This window comes from Anastrepha obliqua, chromosome 1 (assembly GCF_027943255.1).
Source record: "Anastrepha obliqua isolate idAnaObli1 chromosome 1, idAnaObli1_1.0, whole genome shotgun sequence".
Lineage (NCBI taxonomy): Eukaryota > Metazoa > Arthropoda > Insecta > Diptera > Tephritidae > Anastrepha > Anastrepha obliqua.
The window spans coordinates 97,164,604-97,181,866 of record NC_072892.1 but is presented as its reverse complement, the minus strand read 5'-3'; the positions used below and the strand labels follow the sequence as shown (position 1 = coordinate 97,181,866).

General features: G+C 33.9%; 1 protein-coding gene across 1 annotated transcript in view; it reads left to right on the top strand.

Moving 5' to 3' along the window:
* The first annotated feature begins 2,279 nt into the window (after positions 1-2,279).
* LOC129253054 (homeobox protein homothorax-like) overlaps positions 2,280-17,263 on the top strand; it is a 109,320-nt gene continuing 94,336 nt past the window's right edge. Inside the window, exon 1 of the mRNA XM_054891286.1 lies at positions 2,280-5,217. Coding sequence (XP_054747261.1) covers positions 5,203-5,217 — 15 coding nt within the window. The 5' untranslated portion in view covers positions 2,280-5,202. The remainder of the gene's footprint in view (positions 5,218-17,263) is intronic.

The following is a 17,263-nucleotide window of genomic DNA, read 5'->3' as shown; positions in this document are numbered from 1 at the left end:
AAAATTGCGCTTATTTTATTAATTTTTGTAAATCAATCCGTCACATTTTCGCCGTCCCATTAATGGTCAGAGTGGCCTTAACTTCGACAATGAGCGGACCAACACAAATGCACATAAATGTGGAATTTAGCTAGAGCAATAACAAGAACCGCACAACACGGCTGCTGGCTGACTTGTGGTAAGCGAGTGAGTATTGGTTATTGTTATTGTTGTTGTTGACATAGCTGGTAATGGTGTTGATGAAAATGATGAGTGTAGTGCTTACACCTGAATAACACACACACACACACTCGCCTTCGCCTGTACACATATGAATGGGGGAAACAACAACAGAAATTGCTACATTACGTACGCGACACGCTCGACTAACAATACAACAACAACGCTAACAAATGAGTAGTACTCAATATAGTAAATACAACAACACCTTTGAGCAAGCGAGTAAAGCCAAACCCACCCACCGACCATTCAGCGCACAGCATACGGAACAGCGGCCAACAAGCAACAATGACAACAACGCGCAACAACAATAGCAATCAAGTCGACAACGATGTTGGCCAAAAGACTGAAAACCGAACTGATGCAAACTGCCACTCACTCAAGCGAAAATAACAAATGGGATTGGTTTTTGCTGATTTGCAAGGGAAGTTCGCGGGGCATTGGATGAGCAGCAAAAGCATCTATGGACCGGAGGGTGAAAGGGCACAATTGTACAGGTAGGTGAACGGAGAGTGGCTGATTTGAATAAGCTGGGAGGGCGCGCACGGTAAAGAAGAGCCGTAGTTGGCAAAGAGCAGTGGAGCAGTGAGCGCGCGCAAGCACTAACAAAAGCATTGGAGCAGATCCAAGAGCAAGCGGCAAGCGCCAAGTAGCCAGTGTAGGGTAGTGGAGGTTTTTCATCAAAATGATATAAGCCATCTCATTTCAGCTAAAGCCAAATAAATTTCAAATGTTTGCGCGAAATGCGACGATGCCAATGCGCTGTTGAGTTGTGCGGCTGCAACAACAACGAATTTACTGACAAAAGCAATAACAAAGTCATTGAGCTGAGTTAAATTCACTCAGCAGACGACAAACAGCCTGTGCTGCTATCACTCCCGTTTTCTTTCGTTTGGGGCTGCGCTGATGAGCGCTTTGGAAAATGATGGGCGCATGAAAAGTGAAGGCGGCACTAACAGCGCACGTCAGCCAGAAGAAGAAGAAGAAGATGATGATAAGGAAGAAATATAGGAAGAATAAGAGGTATGCATGTGTGTAGAAGAAGAAGAGTTGGCTGAAGCCTGTGACTCAAGTGCTGGAAGGCAAGCTGTGCCAGAGAGGCGAATTGCAATTGCGCCCACTGACCCTTCGTATATGTAAACGTGCGGGTGGGTGGTTGTATGCGCTCTGGAAAATAAGGCGCTGCATGAAGTGGGCGTTCGAGAGCAGGAGGTGTTAAGACGAGCGTATCACTGTTTGTGTAATGTGCGTACGCAAGTGGTAAGAATAACAAAATTTTGCACAAACAAAGCACAGTTGAGCATTTTTGTTTGGTGATATGCGACAAATGAGCGGAAATATCGTAATTTTCGCTTATACTTTACTTTTTCTTATGGGCATGTCACAAGAGGCGTACTAACAAATCAGTCATTCCTACTTTTATGAGCGCGCACCAACAGTAGAGCGAATTCGACGTCGATTAGAGCGTTAAACAACATTATTTGGCGCTCTATCAAAGATGAGTGAAATGGCGCTACCAAATTGAGCCGTGGTGCCAAAAAGATAATTTCGACACTTGAAATGTGCATTTGAATTCGCCGCGAGTTAATTTATATGCGCCTCTGTGAGCAGCACTCTTCAACGCTCTCATCATATTCTTAAATGTTGCTTGTCAAAACACTGGCTCTCTAAACCACTCGCTCTTCGCTGCAATACATGCACAACCCATATTCAATCACTCAATTACTCTCCTTACCCTGGCGCAGCGCTGACGCATATGTTTACCTTTCAAAGCTGTTGTTTCTACTCACACTTCTTCTTCTTATTAGCTTCTTAAACAACTACCACCAACAGCATGCTATCTCATTCATACTAACGAGGCGCGCGCTTCCTGCGATCTCTTTTGCACATTTTTAATGGCACAATTGTTGCTCTACTCGCAATGCGCCTGCTTGCACTTGAAACGCGCTATCCGTTAACGGCGCTACGGCCGTTCTTTCTTTCCTACGCCGTCGAGTCATTCATCTAGCCATCCATCTATCTGCTGCGTATGCTTGGCTGTTGGGCGCTTGGCTCATTCATTTCGCAAGCAGCGTTGTAGTTGTTGCTGCACCGCTGCTTACTATCTGCTGCTACTTGCAATACTTCAAAGTTGCTGAGTGCGAGCGCGTTCCTTTGCGGACGAGTGACGAGCATGTATGTGTTTATCTGCCTATCGGTGTGTCGTCGGCAGCGGCTATTATTTACCCCCGCCAAGTGTAGTTGGCGTTGTGATTGACAAGCCCAGTGTGTGTTTGCCTTCGAAACGCGTACAACGTGTGCTGTGTAGAGAACGAAATATAATAAGCGTAATTTCCAATTCATTTTTCCCAAACAAAAAATCGCAACAATAACAAAACGAAAATTCTACTCTACTGTTCGACCTTCTACAACGGTAACGCGTAACGCGATTGTAACGGAAAATAAGTACTATAATTGGAAATATACTGCATAACGCGTAAAGTATTATTTATTTTATTAAATCAAATGAAAACAAAGATAATCTAATAATAGTAAAATAAAAAAAAGACTTCATGCTACGCGGTGCATGCAAAATATTTGGTATATATTCAGCAGAAGAAAATTTATTACTGTAGCTGTTGCGCGCCTTTAACGAACAGAAAAATAAGAACGCCGAACATTGCACGCTTCTGCATTGCCGTCGCTAGTGGAGCGATTAGAATGCATTAGCAGGACTATTGCGAATTGGGCAGGATTCTGAGGCGGCGAGCGTTGAAACGCACAGGCAGGCGTTGGACAGAGAGTAGTCAGCCAGTTCGTCAGCCGCAATCAGTTAGTCGGCGTGTAGGTGCGTTCTGCGAAGTGCGCGTGCATTTGGTGTTTTCTTCAGCTAATATTCAAGAGTGCAGCAGCAGGTCGCGCGAGTCAAGCAGTCAGGCAGATAACTCAGCCGTAGAACACAAATCATTTGCAAGTTGCTGCTGCCACTCTACGCGCAAATGAAACAACAAACGCAAATTAGATAGTAAACAAACAAAAATCAAGTAACAAAAATTTAAAACAGTCTGCCGTGAATGTGGCGCGTAAAAACAACAACAATTTGTTTTTGATTAATTGCGGTTCAACTCGCCACGCGTAGATTCTGCAAAAAAAAAAATAAAATAAAATAAAAACTAGTATTCAAATGAAATAATACAAAAACAGCCAGAACAGCTTAAGGTGTATTTGGATTTTTTATTTTGTGTGACGCCTTTTGTTTTAAAAAAATATATACTTTTTTTTAATATCCTTATACATACTGCAAATTCATCCAACAGTTGCAGTAGCAGGAATTTTTTACACAAAGTTTTTCCTGAACAATTTTTCGTTTTTGCTTGATGTGAAGCCAAAAGTTTGTGTGCACTACGAAAACTGTAAGCGCCTGCAGCACTGCGAACCTCCTTTGTCGTGTCAGTTAGTGAAACGCGTCGGTAATTAGCGTGAAACACGGTTGTCGTCCTAATCGTCGAAAAAATCGCGCAAAAGAACTGACGTTTGATTCGGTGAGGCGAAAAAGTTGTGCAAAAGTTCGTGACAAATTTCCACTTTAAAATTTATGTTTAGCAATTGTATGTGTTTTGTAGCAAAGCAGAAGTAATCATTTTATACAAAAATAAGAAGTAGTCCAAAAGTCAAAGGAAAAGCGAAAGCGTAAGGAATAGAGAAGAGTAAGCGAAAATTCCTTTGAAGTAGATGTCGTAGCGGAAAGCGAGTGAACGTCGATGAAGCTGTGATATTTGTGAGCATATACACGCTAACAACAACAACTACTACTAAAACAAGACGAAGAAACAAAACCTCTGAAATCCAATTGGAAATTTTCGCAAGCAAGCAACAACAAGACAAAGAGGCGTTCAAGAAATTTTACCTACAAAACAAAGCAACTTAACTTTTCCACGGCAACTTTGTATACGAGCAACTACAACAAGAACAACGACGAGTATAACAAGCAAAGCATTGGCGGTACTGGCGGCAAGAAATACTGTGAACAACAACTACAATAAGCAGCTAATAATAAGATATTTATGACAGCTGCAACAGTACTACATATACACAAAAACAAAATAATAGCAACAACAAGAACAAAAGCAGACGTCAGAACGCAACGGACAGTTGCGAGGAAGCCAAATGCCAAGTCGCTGAAACAAACCAACCAATCCCGAAGCAATCAAGTATACTAAAACACAAAATTATATACGAGCCCTTAGCGCTAAACAAACAAATAAAACAAATAAAAAGAAATATAAAAATTAAAATTACAATAAAAAATTATTATAAATTTATAAAGTACACAAAATTATTCCACAACTACATATACAAACAAGCATTGTATACGATTTTAAAAATTAAATAACTATAAAGTACACTTTAAGAACAAGAAAAAAGGATTAAGTTAGAGAAAAGCAGCAACAATTACACAACAATCAACTGCAATACAAATATAAACAGCGGAAAGTATATTTAACAAATATTTTACTTGCAACAATTACTATTCGTTTCGTCGCGTTTTACCGTCGCGTGTGTCGCTTAACAAAGTAACCAAAAATAAAAACACAAAAATAAATCTAATATCTCATCATTCTTTCCAACCACAAAAATATTGCAAACAAATGTGCCTGTTGTGTTGAAGTAAAAAAAAAGAAGCAAAGTGAACAAAACTGAAGAAGAAAAATTGTCTAGAAATTCATGCATACATAGTTGCTGCTACATGAATACATGCAACTAAGGAGACGTATGAAAACTGCAGTGAAGTGTTCCTAAAATTACAAAAACAAATAAGAAAAAAATTAAAAAATACTATAGATAAGGAGCGTACAGTGGACTTGCGAGCCAGCCACACAGCAAAGCCCGCACCCACCAAACTCAACACCTCACAGGGAAACCCACAAGTCGGCAAACGTTGCACAGCGTGTGCTGCTTGCAAAAGTGGCACAGGTCGGGCTGGACATCGCTCCCAGAGCATTAATGGCTCAACCTAGGGTAAGTACTAAAGAAATTACTTTATTATTCATCATTTTAAGTTAATAATGTCGTGTGAGGAAAAAAGTGAATTTCAGACTAATTTGAGGCCACAGATCAGTTGCTTTTGTCGCATGCATTTAGCGACGGTAAATTTGTTTAATCAGAAAAATATTTTTGTTTTTTTTGAAAACTGTGTTGGAAGTGTGTAAAACTGATAAAATTGATTAAAATTGCTGACTAGTTGCGAATTTTATTGTTGGAACTGCCGCTTATTTAGTGAGAGGGTGAGTTTTCTTCAAGAAAAGTCAGAGTGCACGAAAAATGAGCATTTCGAAACCACTGCACCTTTAATGGGCTCACAAGAGTCTTGTCAGTGATATTACACTAAGCCCAAATTGTAGCAAAAAAAAACAACAAGCAAAAAAAAATCTCTTTAATGCTCAACTCCATACATGCTATGGAATGCATAGTATTTTTCGAATCCTATTAGTGCAATGCTTCTTTTCTGATTTTCTAATGCAAAATATGCATACCTGCATACACCAACGGCTTGCCAAATGCTTCGTTACCTGCAACACAAAATTTCTCATACTACCCAACCAATTTCTTTCGCTTATTGCAAGTCAGAATACAAATTCGAGGAAATTTGCCGAAAGACATAATCTCGAAAACATTTTGGCATGCAATTTTGATACATTCAACAGCCTTTCAACTTATTGGAAAACTATTATTTTTTAACTTTGTAACTTTAACTTACTCAGCGATAAGAGACAAGTAGGACAAAGTAAAAGTTCACTTCAAAATACTCAGCCAATCGCTAGAATGCATTAATTTCGTAAAAAATTTGAAATATTTGAAATAAAAACAGTAATAGGCGCAAACTGACGTGTAGAAATGTTTTTTTTTGTAAAATGTTGAAAACCTCGTGAAAGTGTTTAAAATGGGTTATTAGTGAGCGTAATTTTGATTTTGAGGCATTTGCCAAAAAAAGATGTACCAATAGTGTAGGTGCACATAATTTTTTTAAGTTCGCAAATTGACGCCACTGCCAAATTTTTAAGAAACTACAGCTTTAACTAGTGAAAGATGCACCACAAAGTTAGAAATATTTTCTAATAAAAGGCTGAAAAGCACTAGTTTTCGTGCAAATGAATTGTTTGAAAGGAATTGAAAAGGGAGTGGTCAAAACTGAAGAATACCAGAGGAAATATGCAACAAAGAAATATTTTAAAAGTGTCCAGGGAATTAAAAAAAAAAACAAATAAATGCATTGCCTTCGCTGAATTTAGAATAATTTTGTTAACCAACCACACTCAGGAATTTCTTAAAACAAAAAAATGCTATTAGATGTTTTCAAAATTTATAGAAATTTAATTATAAAAATTTAATGAAAACAGATTTTGGATAGTCCGTAGGTATTTTTTTTTGCTTTTAATGAGCGTAAAATACGCAAATTTGCTAAACACAATCAGCAGATTTAAAAGAAAATAATGTTGAAGAAAGTTTTAGTAGGAGTCCAGTGGAAAATATGCATTTTGATTATTTTTTTTAAGTGTTTATTCACACTGTTTTCCAGAGAGATATAAAATAGTTGGTGTTAGAAAAACGCTAAATGTGTTAAGCAAACCTGCCACGAAAAGCAAAACATTTAAAAGTGAGAAAAGTGAATTTTCAAAAATTTAAGAACTGGCATTTTTGAGTACGCCAGTATAGTAAACTCGTTATTAAATGCAAAATAATTAAAAATAAAAAATTTCAATTCAAAAATTTAGATATTTTCCTGTGTAGGTTTTCTAACAAACATGTTTTTTTTTGTAACTGCATGTCCAGCAATCACAGTCCAAACAAATCTTGAGCCATATAAGAGATTTTTGCGGTCAGCTAATAGTCTAATTTATTTAAGCAATTTCAATTCCTGTATGGATCACTCATTTGCCTCAATAGTGTCATATCTCACAGAACCTTACAAACATTCCTCATATAAAAAAAAAACACTTTCCGAAAAAAAAATGTACATTCAAAAAAGTGATTTCATATTTTCAACTAATGGGATACTACAAAAAGATATCGCCATGGTTTTTGTACACAGCATAAGATAAAAGATTATTGTCCTTTTTTAATCCTTCTTTAAAAAAAGAGTTATTAAAATTTAGAATTTTTTTTAATAAAAAAAGTATCATTAAAATATACACATTTTTTTACTTAAAAGAATAAGTTTATTAAAGTTATTGTTATTATTGTTGTTTGTTAAAATTTAGACTTTTTATTTCTAAAAAATTGTTAAAATCTATAAATTTGTTTAGTTAAAAAAAAAAAGAGTTTATTAATTAAAATTTATAATTTTTTTTTTTCGTTTATTAAAATTTATAATTTTTTTTTTCGATTACAACACGATTGAAGTACGTAAATGAGTTATACATATCACATCACGAGTACAACCTCTGCTACAATGCGTATCACCTGAACATTTTGAACAGTTTTGAGAATTTTTATCGTTATTTTTTGAATGTTCATTATTTCCTATATTTCTTATTTTTTTTTTTATTTTTATATGAAATATAAATAATTACATTATAGTAGCAAGGCAACTAGAAGCTGGGGCTATCATCGGCTTGTTATAAAAGTTGAGCTCAGTGTTATGTACTTTCCTCCATATAAAAAAAATTAAATTTTACATACATATCATACAATAAAACATATGCAGGATTTTCAATATTCCTCCAAAACAACGAAATAAAAAAATATACAATATATAAAAATATTAATATTGAATAAGCTATATAACTGCATACCAAAAATGTTTTCTAGAAATTCCAATTAAAAACTGTGAAATTTTGTTGAAAAGTTGGTGGAAATTTTCTAATTTTTGCGGAATGTTTGATTTTATATGGTTTCGTTAGACAACGAGGTTTATCTTTTTAAAAAAATAATGAAAATTCAAAAGAAACAAAAAAATAAAAAAATAGAAAAATAGGCAAAACTGGTTAAAATGTTGAGGTGCTATCGTTTGCCGCTAACTGTAAGGAAAAAAACGTACATAATTTTGCATAAGCACAAAATTGCATTGCTTTGAGGTGAATGAACGCATATTCTTGAACGTTATATTTTTTAAGTAAATAAATAAGTGAAGTAAAATGGAATAATCGACTAACTGAGCTAACGGCGATGCAGTGGTTCTCAAGCGGTGACTGAACAACCCATTTGCAATGGAACCAATATTGCGTATATAACCGCAAAAAGCGAAAATTTTATTTGAAAATTAAAGAAAATAGTGTCACTGTTTGTGTAAAGAACTTATGAAAAGCTAACTTCGTAACTAACGCACACGGCAGCTCAGTCTAGCTTTAAACTTTAATCCATCGCTTCCATCCGTTTTCTCCATCATTTCGGCTCTTCTCAAAATTCGATGTGCTATAACGTCTTATTTAATGCAAGTTAGCAGCACCAAAGTAGCTACTACATATAATATATTTATTAAGTATCTACGTTGAACGAAAATTTCAATTGAAAAAATATTAAAAAAAATTAAATAAATACTTGGCAAATACTTGCACGGACCTGTTAAGTGATTGAGTGAGGCGATTTAAATGACTTCATATCTGTACACAATGTGTACATATAATTATATGTATGTATGTTTTTTTAAAGCACATACATAAGTGTATTTACTAATTAAACGTGGGCGGCAGCAAAGCAAAAATCGCTTCATCGAATAGGGCAGTAGGAAAAAATAACAAATTACTAATTCGTTCTCCAGAAAGAAAAGTGGCCCTTTACCAGTGGAAGTAGTTGCTTAAAATATTTACTAATATTTATTAATGTTATAATAAAAAGTGCTATATTTGCAACTGAAATTTCTTTAAAATATTAATTTTCCTTCGATTTCGTTTCGTAGTTACCTTTACTCGTCAGCGCTGTCTGCTTGGCCGTTCATGGTTAGCTGTTGGCTTATCATTTGCGTTAGTGTACTAATTCCACATGCGGCTTGTTAGATGATAATGTGCGCATTGACAGTTGCCATGTTGAGGCGCCCAAGAAATTTCACTCTGTCTTCACTATCTACATATTAGTGTTCAAAAATAGGCAAGCAAAATGCAATGCCGTCAAAAAACAAAAAAACACTGCAAGATATACCAATTGCTTAGTCACAGTTCGAATACGGATTTCATGGTTACCGAATGACTCTTTTGACTTTTTTGATTGTTTCTGAACAGACCTATATTTCGCTACCTGAATAGGGTGGATCGATCAGGGATGATAGAGCTTGAGAAAACTAGAAAACAAATTGGGAAAACGTAGCAGGCTACAAGTCAAAGTAACAAATATACGAATATTTTAAGTAAAGTTAATTATTGCTAAAATGGCGGTCGGATTTGTAGAAAGAAAATTATAGCTACTGAATGTGTGTGAATTTGGAATCAATCTCATTTATAGCTACTGATGTGAATTGGTTAGCATTTGCGATTGCTTTCTATTAATTTTTGAAAACTGGCATAGTTTCCGGAGTGTGGCTGGCTGAGCCTCGTTTCAACTACTTAAAAAGTACTCTCAGTAATCAACTTATTCAAGTACTTAAATAGTAACATAATCGAAAAAAAATTCTAAAATATCTAAATAAGATTTTTTTGTTTATTAAATAATCTCTATTTTTCATTATTTTTTTTTTAGATAAGTATGCAGAAATGACCACAATCTCTTATTTTTCATGACGATATCTTTAATAGTACTTCATTAGATGAAAATATACTATACTTATATATTTTCACTTTTACTTAAGGCGGCTTATCAACTTAAAAACTTTAAAGCCTTTTTTATCGACAATTTATTTCTTTGAACTATAACACTATTGAAGTAAAAGAGCGTTATATGAACGCGGCATATCTATAAATATCTTCAGCAATTTAAGAGATCCGTGAAAGTCTCGTAATTCGCTACTCGTATTATGATTTATGTGAATGAGTGCTCGAACATGTTCGACCAAAAATTTTTTATCTAGAGCGATAAAATTAGCAAAATAGCATAAAGAAAAGCTTTAATCAATATTCATTCAAATTAAAAATATTTTGGGAGCTGCTTATGCTTCTAAGAGTTTTTCCAATGAATTGAATCATGCTTTCAAGAACTCTTCGAGCAATCTGTTTCATAAGGCAAGGAAGCAAATTTTTAATTCGAATACAATTTTCACACATAGCGACGGCTTTTGATACATCAATCCTTTGTAAAATTTTCCATTGAATCCAAATAATCTAGTCGCATATTATAAGAGTAGAACGGTTTTCCAAATATTGAAGGTTTTCGGTGCTTTGAGTTTTAAAAAATGGTGAATCTACTACATTTTCAGTATCTTTCTCTCTTAGTGAACCGAATGTTAAGTTATTTTAATTTTGTTATCGCAATAATGGTGCTTTTGTAAATATGTTGTTGGGTCACCGCCTGAGAACCATTGCATCACCAGTTAGCTCATATAGTCGATTATTCCATTTTATTTCAGCTACCAATTGACTTAAAAAATATGAAGGTCAGGAAGATGCGATCACCTCAAAGCACTGCAATTTGGAACTTATGCAAAATTATGTACAATACTTATTACTTTTTTTAGTTAAGTTTACAAATATACAAACGATAGCATCTCAATATTTTCACCTATTTGACAATTTTCCTTTTTTGTTTCGAATTTTTGAAATATCTCGAAAACCGTTTGACTTTTATAAAGTGCGATTATCATATTTGGATTTAGTGCAAAATTGTTCATAGAATTGATGAAATGCCGTGTTTATTTTCTTTTTCGAGTCATGTATCTGCTTGCCATGCCGAGTACATAATTTTAAATCGGTATGAATTTTTTAGAAAATTATTATTAATTTTTAAAACTTTATTTTCATATTTGAAAAATTTCCAATTCATTTTTGAGGTCCACGTCTTTTGCTCCATAAAACATGACTGTGATTTAAAGAATACACGCCGCCTGCGAGACTTTGCTGACAAATATGTTCACTGATGTGGCGAGTCGACTTTAGATATTACATTTTATAAATTAATAGGAATGAAATTAGCGCGAACAACTTCCGAAGTGTATAAAAAATACATTAAATACTTCAATAACAAATTCAAAGAGTAGGCAATGCATAGGCTTAAAGGGTAAGCGGTAATAGGTGTACTTAGAATACATTTTCTTCTGACTTGTATTCTAATCTGAATAAAAAATTAAGGAACTTAAATACATACTTTGGCAACTAAGCTTTTGAAGATAATTAAGATATATAATAGAAAGATAACATATAATAAATGAAGCAAGTTTAGAAATTGGGACTTTTCTGATGTATATTTATTCCTTTACGAGGAGGAAGCATCGAAAGCCTTTATCCCTTACCATCTGAGTACCAATCCCTTTCCGGTACTGCTGTAAATCGTCCAAAAGCGGTCTGAGCACCAGACTTTACGTCAGTTACTTATCATGCCGTCCATCCAAAACTGCGTGTAAAAAAACTCTTCCCATAGTTTTGTTTCTTTTTTTAATATTTCTTTTCGCATCCTGGTAAGCGCTCCGTGGTACGTGACGAATGCCCAAATTCGTCGGGCCTTAAAAATTCCTTAAAAGAGAGCAAAAATATTTAACCAGCAAATACTGAGACCGTCTTCAATCACACACTAATGGCCCGTGCTCCAGTCTCTCATGTCACCATTGCGCGGGTTAAGGTTGCAAAGGAAAACACCGAACCAGCTCATTTGAGAGCTTAAAAGTTAAATTTGTTTACTAGAAAGGATATTTCACAGGAAATATACTTTTATTACTTAAGTCAATGTCACTTTCTAAATGAAGTAAAATATTTGAAAAAGTTCTTCTATGAATTATGAGTATTCACAGAATATAAAATAAAGTTAAAAAAAAAAATAAATATTTCTGAAAGAAAGTGATATATTATAGGCGCATATGGATATGCATATATTTATGTAAGCAATTGTGTACTTGAATCTGCATGATTTAAAAGTAATCGGGCTCTATATGCTAATGAATAATCGAATAAGACGATCTTTACGTGACCTACATAGCAGAGTTTCCTAGTACTGTTTCCTAAAAAGTGATTAATAAAAACATATTGGCTTCCGATTCGCATTTATAATGCCTTCATTAGTATGTTAAAAAGTGTTTTTGTTGTTATTTTTCTTTTTTTCTGAAAAATATTTCTTAGACCTTTGTTGAAAATCTTATAATTTTTTTTCTAAATACTACTCATAAGCTAATTTTGAAGTAAGTGTACTGTGTATAAAATATTTAACAATTTAAGCCGCATAATTTTTTTTTTTAGTAATTTAATTATGCGATTACAGTAGTTGGCCACAATAACGTCAGAAAATGTGCGAATTAACATTCGAAAATTGATAATAAGTTAGCACCAGTACGCAAAATAGCGGCGGCTTGATCATTTACCCTACTGCAGCCCCACACAGGTTGTCATGTGCAAGTTAAATGTTAAGGCAGAAAACGTGATCGTGAAATTTTCCAATAACGAAATACAATTGCAAAATATGTGAACTAAATTTTCAAACTGGAAACTCAGCACCTAAGCGCCAACTAATTTGAATATACTTGTACAGATATGTTAGGAAACATGTGCATATGCTTATATATGTATGTATGTCTGTACATGGAATATGTTTGTATCAAGGCTCCTTTATTTATTTACACGCAATTACTTTGCATTTTTTCGTCAGAACTTTTTCATAATGAAAGTTTACTTTGTTTCATCAACATTTGGCTTTTGTTGGAAATGGAAATTGTTGTATTTTTTTTTTCGTTTTCTTTTGTTGGTGGTCGTATTAACGTTTTGCTGCTAAAGTGCAACTTTATAGTTTAGTTGATATTGTTTGGTGTTATTTGTACAAAGTATTAGCGAGTTTTCTTCACAAAGAAGGTCTAAAAAAAAATAAGAAAAGAATCGGCAAAAGTAGATCTCTTCTTTTCTGGCATTTCAATGCAGACAACAATGAGCTTGTTAATTTTCTGTGGTAACAAAGTAGACGAACTTGATATGCTTTAATTCGAGACTCGTTGCGGTTGTTGGCAGAAATGCTACCCCTCGTCCCACGAACAACGACGTTTTCATTAGCAACTACATACGTCTGAGCACTCGATTTGGTTTCGAAGCGGAGCAGAAATTTATTTTACTTATTTACAGACTATTGTTGCGCAGTCAAATATATTTTTTCTTATTAAAAGTTAAAGAAATTTAGTGGAAAAAAGTGCTTAAAAAGGCAGTAAAAGCGATTTATGTGAGCATAATGAGTTGGTGAGTAATGGGATGCGTCTGCTAACCACAAATTTGCAGTTGTTTGTTAACTTTTGATTAAGTTTTGGCATTTGAAATTGAATTTTTGAATTGTTAAAAAACAAATTTTAACTCTGCAATTACGTGTATGCGACGGGTTTTTTTCGTTTGCCAATTTTCCGAATTATTGTGCATGTCTTCAGTGTAATTTCTATTTGAGCGTTCAAAAGTGAGCAGCAGAGTATTTTTTTTTTTTTTGAATACTTAAATCGAAGTATGTAAACAAATTAAATTGAGTGCCACAAATCCCGGAAGTTTCAATTAGGTATGACAAAAATTGATAGGATTTTCATTTTATTCTGACATATTTGTTTTGTTATATACAGCTTCCTTCAAAAGTTCTAAATTCGGTTGAACTAAATTTTATTTCAAAAGTTGATATTTTTTAATGTCTTTGGAAGTAAAGTCTAAAAAATGAATACATAATTTTATTTAATGCGCACACGACTGTTTTTTAAGTTAAATTGTTTGTAATTTAGCAAATATTTATTTAAAATATATTTTTTTATGGTTTTGTATTAAAGTTTAAAGGTGGAACATTTTTTTAATTTAATTTTTTCTTGAATTAAACTGTTTTTAATATAATTTAATCAAATTTAAAATATATTTTGATTTTTTTTTGTGTTGTTTGAGTACTAGCCAAATATTACAATTGAAACATTCTAAAATGTGAGCTAGAATTAAAAGGAATTATAAAATTTTAATATTAAATGTTTTTTTTTAATTCCTGCAACAATTAAAATAAATTTTGTGTGAAAATAATGTAGGCACTAGTAAAATGTATCTTATCAAATACTTAGTATTTAGAAATTTTCAAGATTGGATTTCTTAAATTATAATCATAAATTATATTTGACATCCACATTTGGTATTTAAAAAGTAATTTTTTGCTTTACTTTATGACACTAGAGGTGTACACGAAAAAACTAGTTAAATTGAGTTAATCAAAAAGCATAGGTGGCATTTTGCTCCTCCTCGGAACTAGAAAATTATATTACTCGTATATATATAATCCATAAGCATGTATGAGCTTGTTATGATGCCTCGGCGTTTATTTCCATTTGATTTTTATTATTTAAATTTTTTTTTTAAATTTGAGTATTTTGAAAATTTTGCTTCATATTAGATGATTCAATTCGTTTTTTGACTGCGTCTTCACTTTTTGACTGCGTCAGCTTAACTACTTTCAAACTTTATTTTCATTCATATATTCTTAATTTCATTTTTATTTTTGTACAATATTTTTGTTTTATTTTTATTTTTATTTGATTTTATTTCGATATTATTTTATTTAATTTTTATTTTTCTTCCTACTCTTATAACTAAATTAAGTGCAACTAAAATGTGTTGCGGCTTACCAGCGCATTAAAGGCAATTTCCGTGTTGCTTATCTATATTTTTTATGGCGTTAATTTAGCGGTTATTGTCAAAATATGTATGCGCAGATCATTTGCGTTTATATGTGTGTGTGTGCAGAGTAGAGTACACCTTTGATGGGGGAAAAATGCAAGCAAGTGTCACAAATATAAACCAGAGAATTATTGCAAGTGACATATATGTGCATGAAAATCTGCTCATTCACACATGCATACGTTCATATGTATATACATATGTACATACCTATATGCAAATGCACTTGCACACAAACTTATCAATGCGGCATTTTTATAGTTATCATTTTCATTTCACGCTGAAAACAAATAAATTTACGTTTGTGGTTTAATTTTCGATTTTACACCCATGAAAATTGTGTGGCTTGCCGACTAACTGCTGCTGCAACCAGCCAACGGCTACGAATTGCAATAGCAACAATTAAAAGTGGCAATCCTAGCAGAGCGGCGGCAGTCCTTCAGTACGATTGCTTGGTGGTTGTTGTTGACGCTGCCATTTTTGCGCGCATTTGCCATTTTGCGGCGCGTTGGAAAGTAACTGCGTATCAGCGCAGCTTACCTATAAGCACACTCTCATACCTATACATACATACATACTTACCGACACACACGCACACTCAGTCACTCCTCACGCGGTGTCATACGAAAATTTTATTGCATTTTTGTAGTCAACTCGGATGTGTACCGGTGTTATGTGTGCGTGTGTGTGTATGTGCCTCACAAGCATTCAATGTTGTTCAATGTTACAGCGACATTTGTTGCGGTTTTATTATTTACATACGGTAAATTTGTACCTTTATTTTGTTGTTGTTGCCGCTGCATTTTTTACGCCGCTCCTTTCAGTTTAATTTTATTATAATATTTATTGTTGTTGTTAATTTTGCGCTATTCTGCGGTATAAAATTACAAAAAGCGCAAAATTGGCAATGAGGAAAAATCTGAAAAACGAAATTAACAACAACAAAAGTCAACTATCCGGCAAGCCAGTCAAGCTGGCCGCTCATGGAATTATACAAATGGTTGAATTTTAAACTCTGTATTTCGTGTAAAATATATATACGTACATGTGTATGAATATTTGTTGTCGCCCTCGTTGTTGTTGTTGCTGGCGGGAAGCAATTTTTATATTTAATTTGATTATTTCGCACACAAAACACAAATGCACACTTACGTGTGCGTGTGACGTAAATTTATTTGTGCGTTTATATGCATTCATTGTTCAGTCTATTGTGGACGTCAAATGGTTGAAACCGCAGCGTTGCATTTTTGCGTAGCACTGAAAAAAAAATTCTATATATTTTCATGAAGGTAAAGTAATTTTATTTATATTGTATATATAAAAAAAAGGAGCTAACAAATTTGACTGTTATTTTAATTTTTAGGTTAACCGCAAAATGCGCCTGTTCGCGCATTTTATGTGAAGGTTTACAAATATGCGAATGCTATTGGTAAACTTAATAGTCACAATAAATTTAAAGGAAAATATATATTTGGAATCAAGCGAAAGAGCAAACCAAATGGAAAAATTATCAAGCCAAGTAAGAAAATGGCAATAAAATGGCAGAGAATTTAATATATTCAAGCCAAATATGTAATTAAAATTAAGATAAGTTTTTTTTAACCAAAACGCTTTATATTTTTTTTTACACACAAACGTTTTTTTAAACAAGTTTTGCCATTATGCACATTACTTTAAAAGGTCACCTTTCCTCAAGTGCCTGCAATTAATTGCTACGGGCAAGGATATGCATATGTACGTATGTTTGTACATATCGGTTTCTTATAAAACAATGTTCTTTCAAAACGTTGCATCGTGCCACTACTGATCTGCATACTTCAATACCTTTTTCTTCAATTTTAAAGTACGACTACAGTTTTCTCTTCCGCATTCCGGCTTTATAGTTACTTCATTTCCCCCGTCCCCCCAACCTATTGTGGCAAGTGCTACTTCGAAGTTCGAACTTACCTACATACGTACACAAATCCTGTACATTTCAACTTGCGCCACACAACACAATTTTCATGTGTATTTAAATAAGCGCAGCTTAATGACGACATTGCGTGCGTCCAGTACTTGCCCTGCTTTCCCCGCTTTCATCACCTACAGTAGTTCCAATGCCCTTCTTTACCATTTGCCATTTTCACTCTTTTTGCGTATGAATGAAGAATAATTCTTGCCTTCTGCGAAGTGTTGTTGCCCTGGCAGATTTTAACTTGTAAATTTTGAAAATAATGACGCTTAAATGCAATGCATTTTTCAAAGGCTAAATTAGCTCGCTCCTCGTAGGCTTGCGTGTGCTACTTACACTACTCATATGAGTAAATATGTATGTGTGTGTGCATATG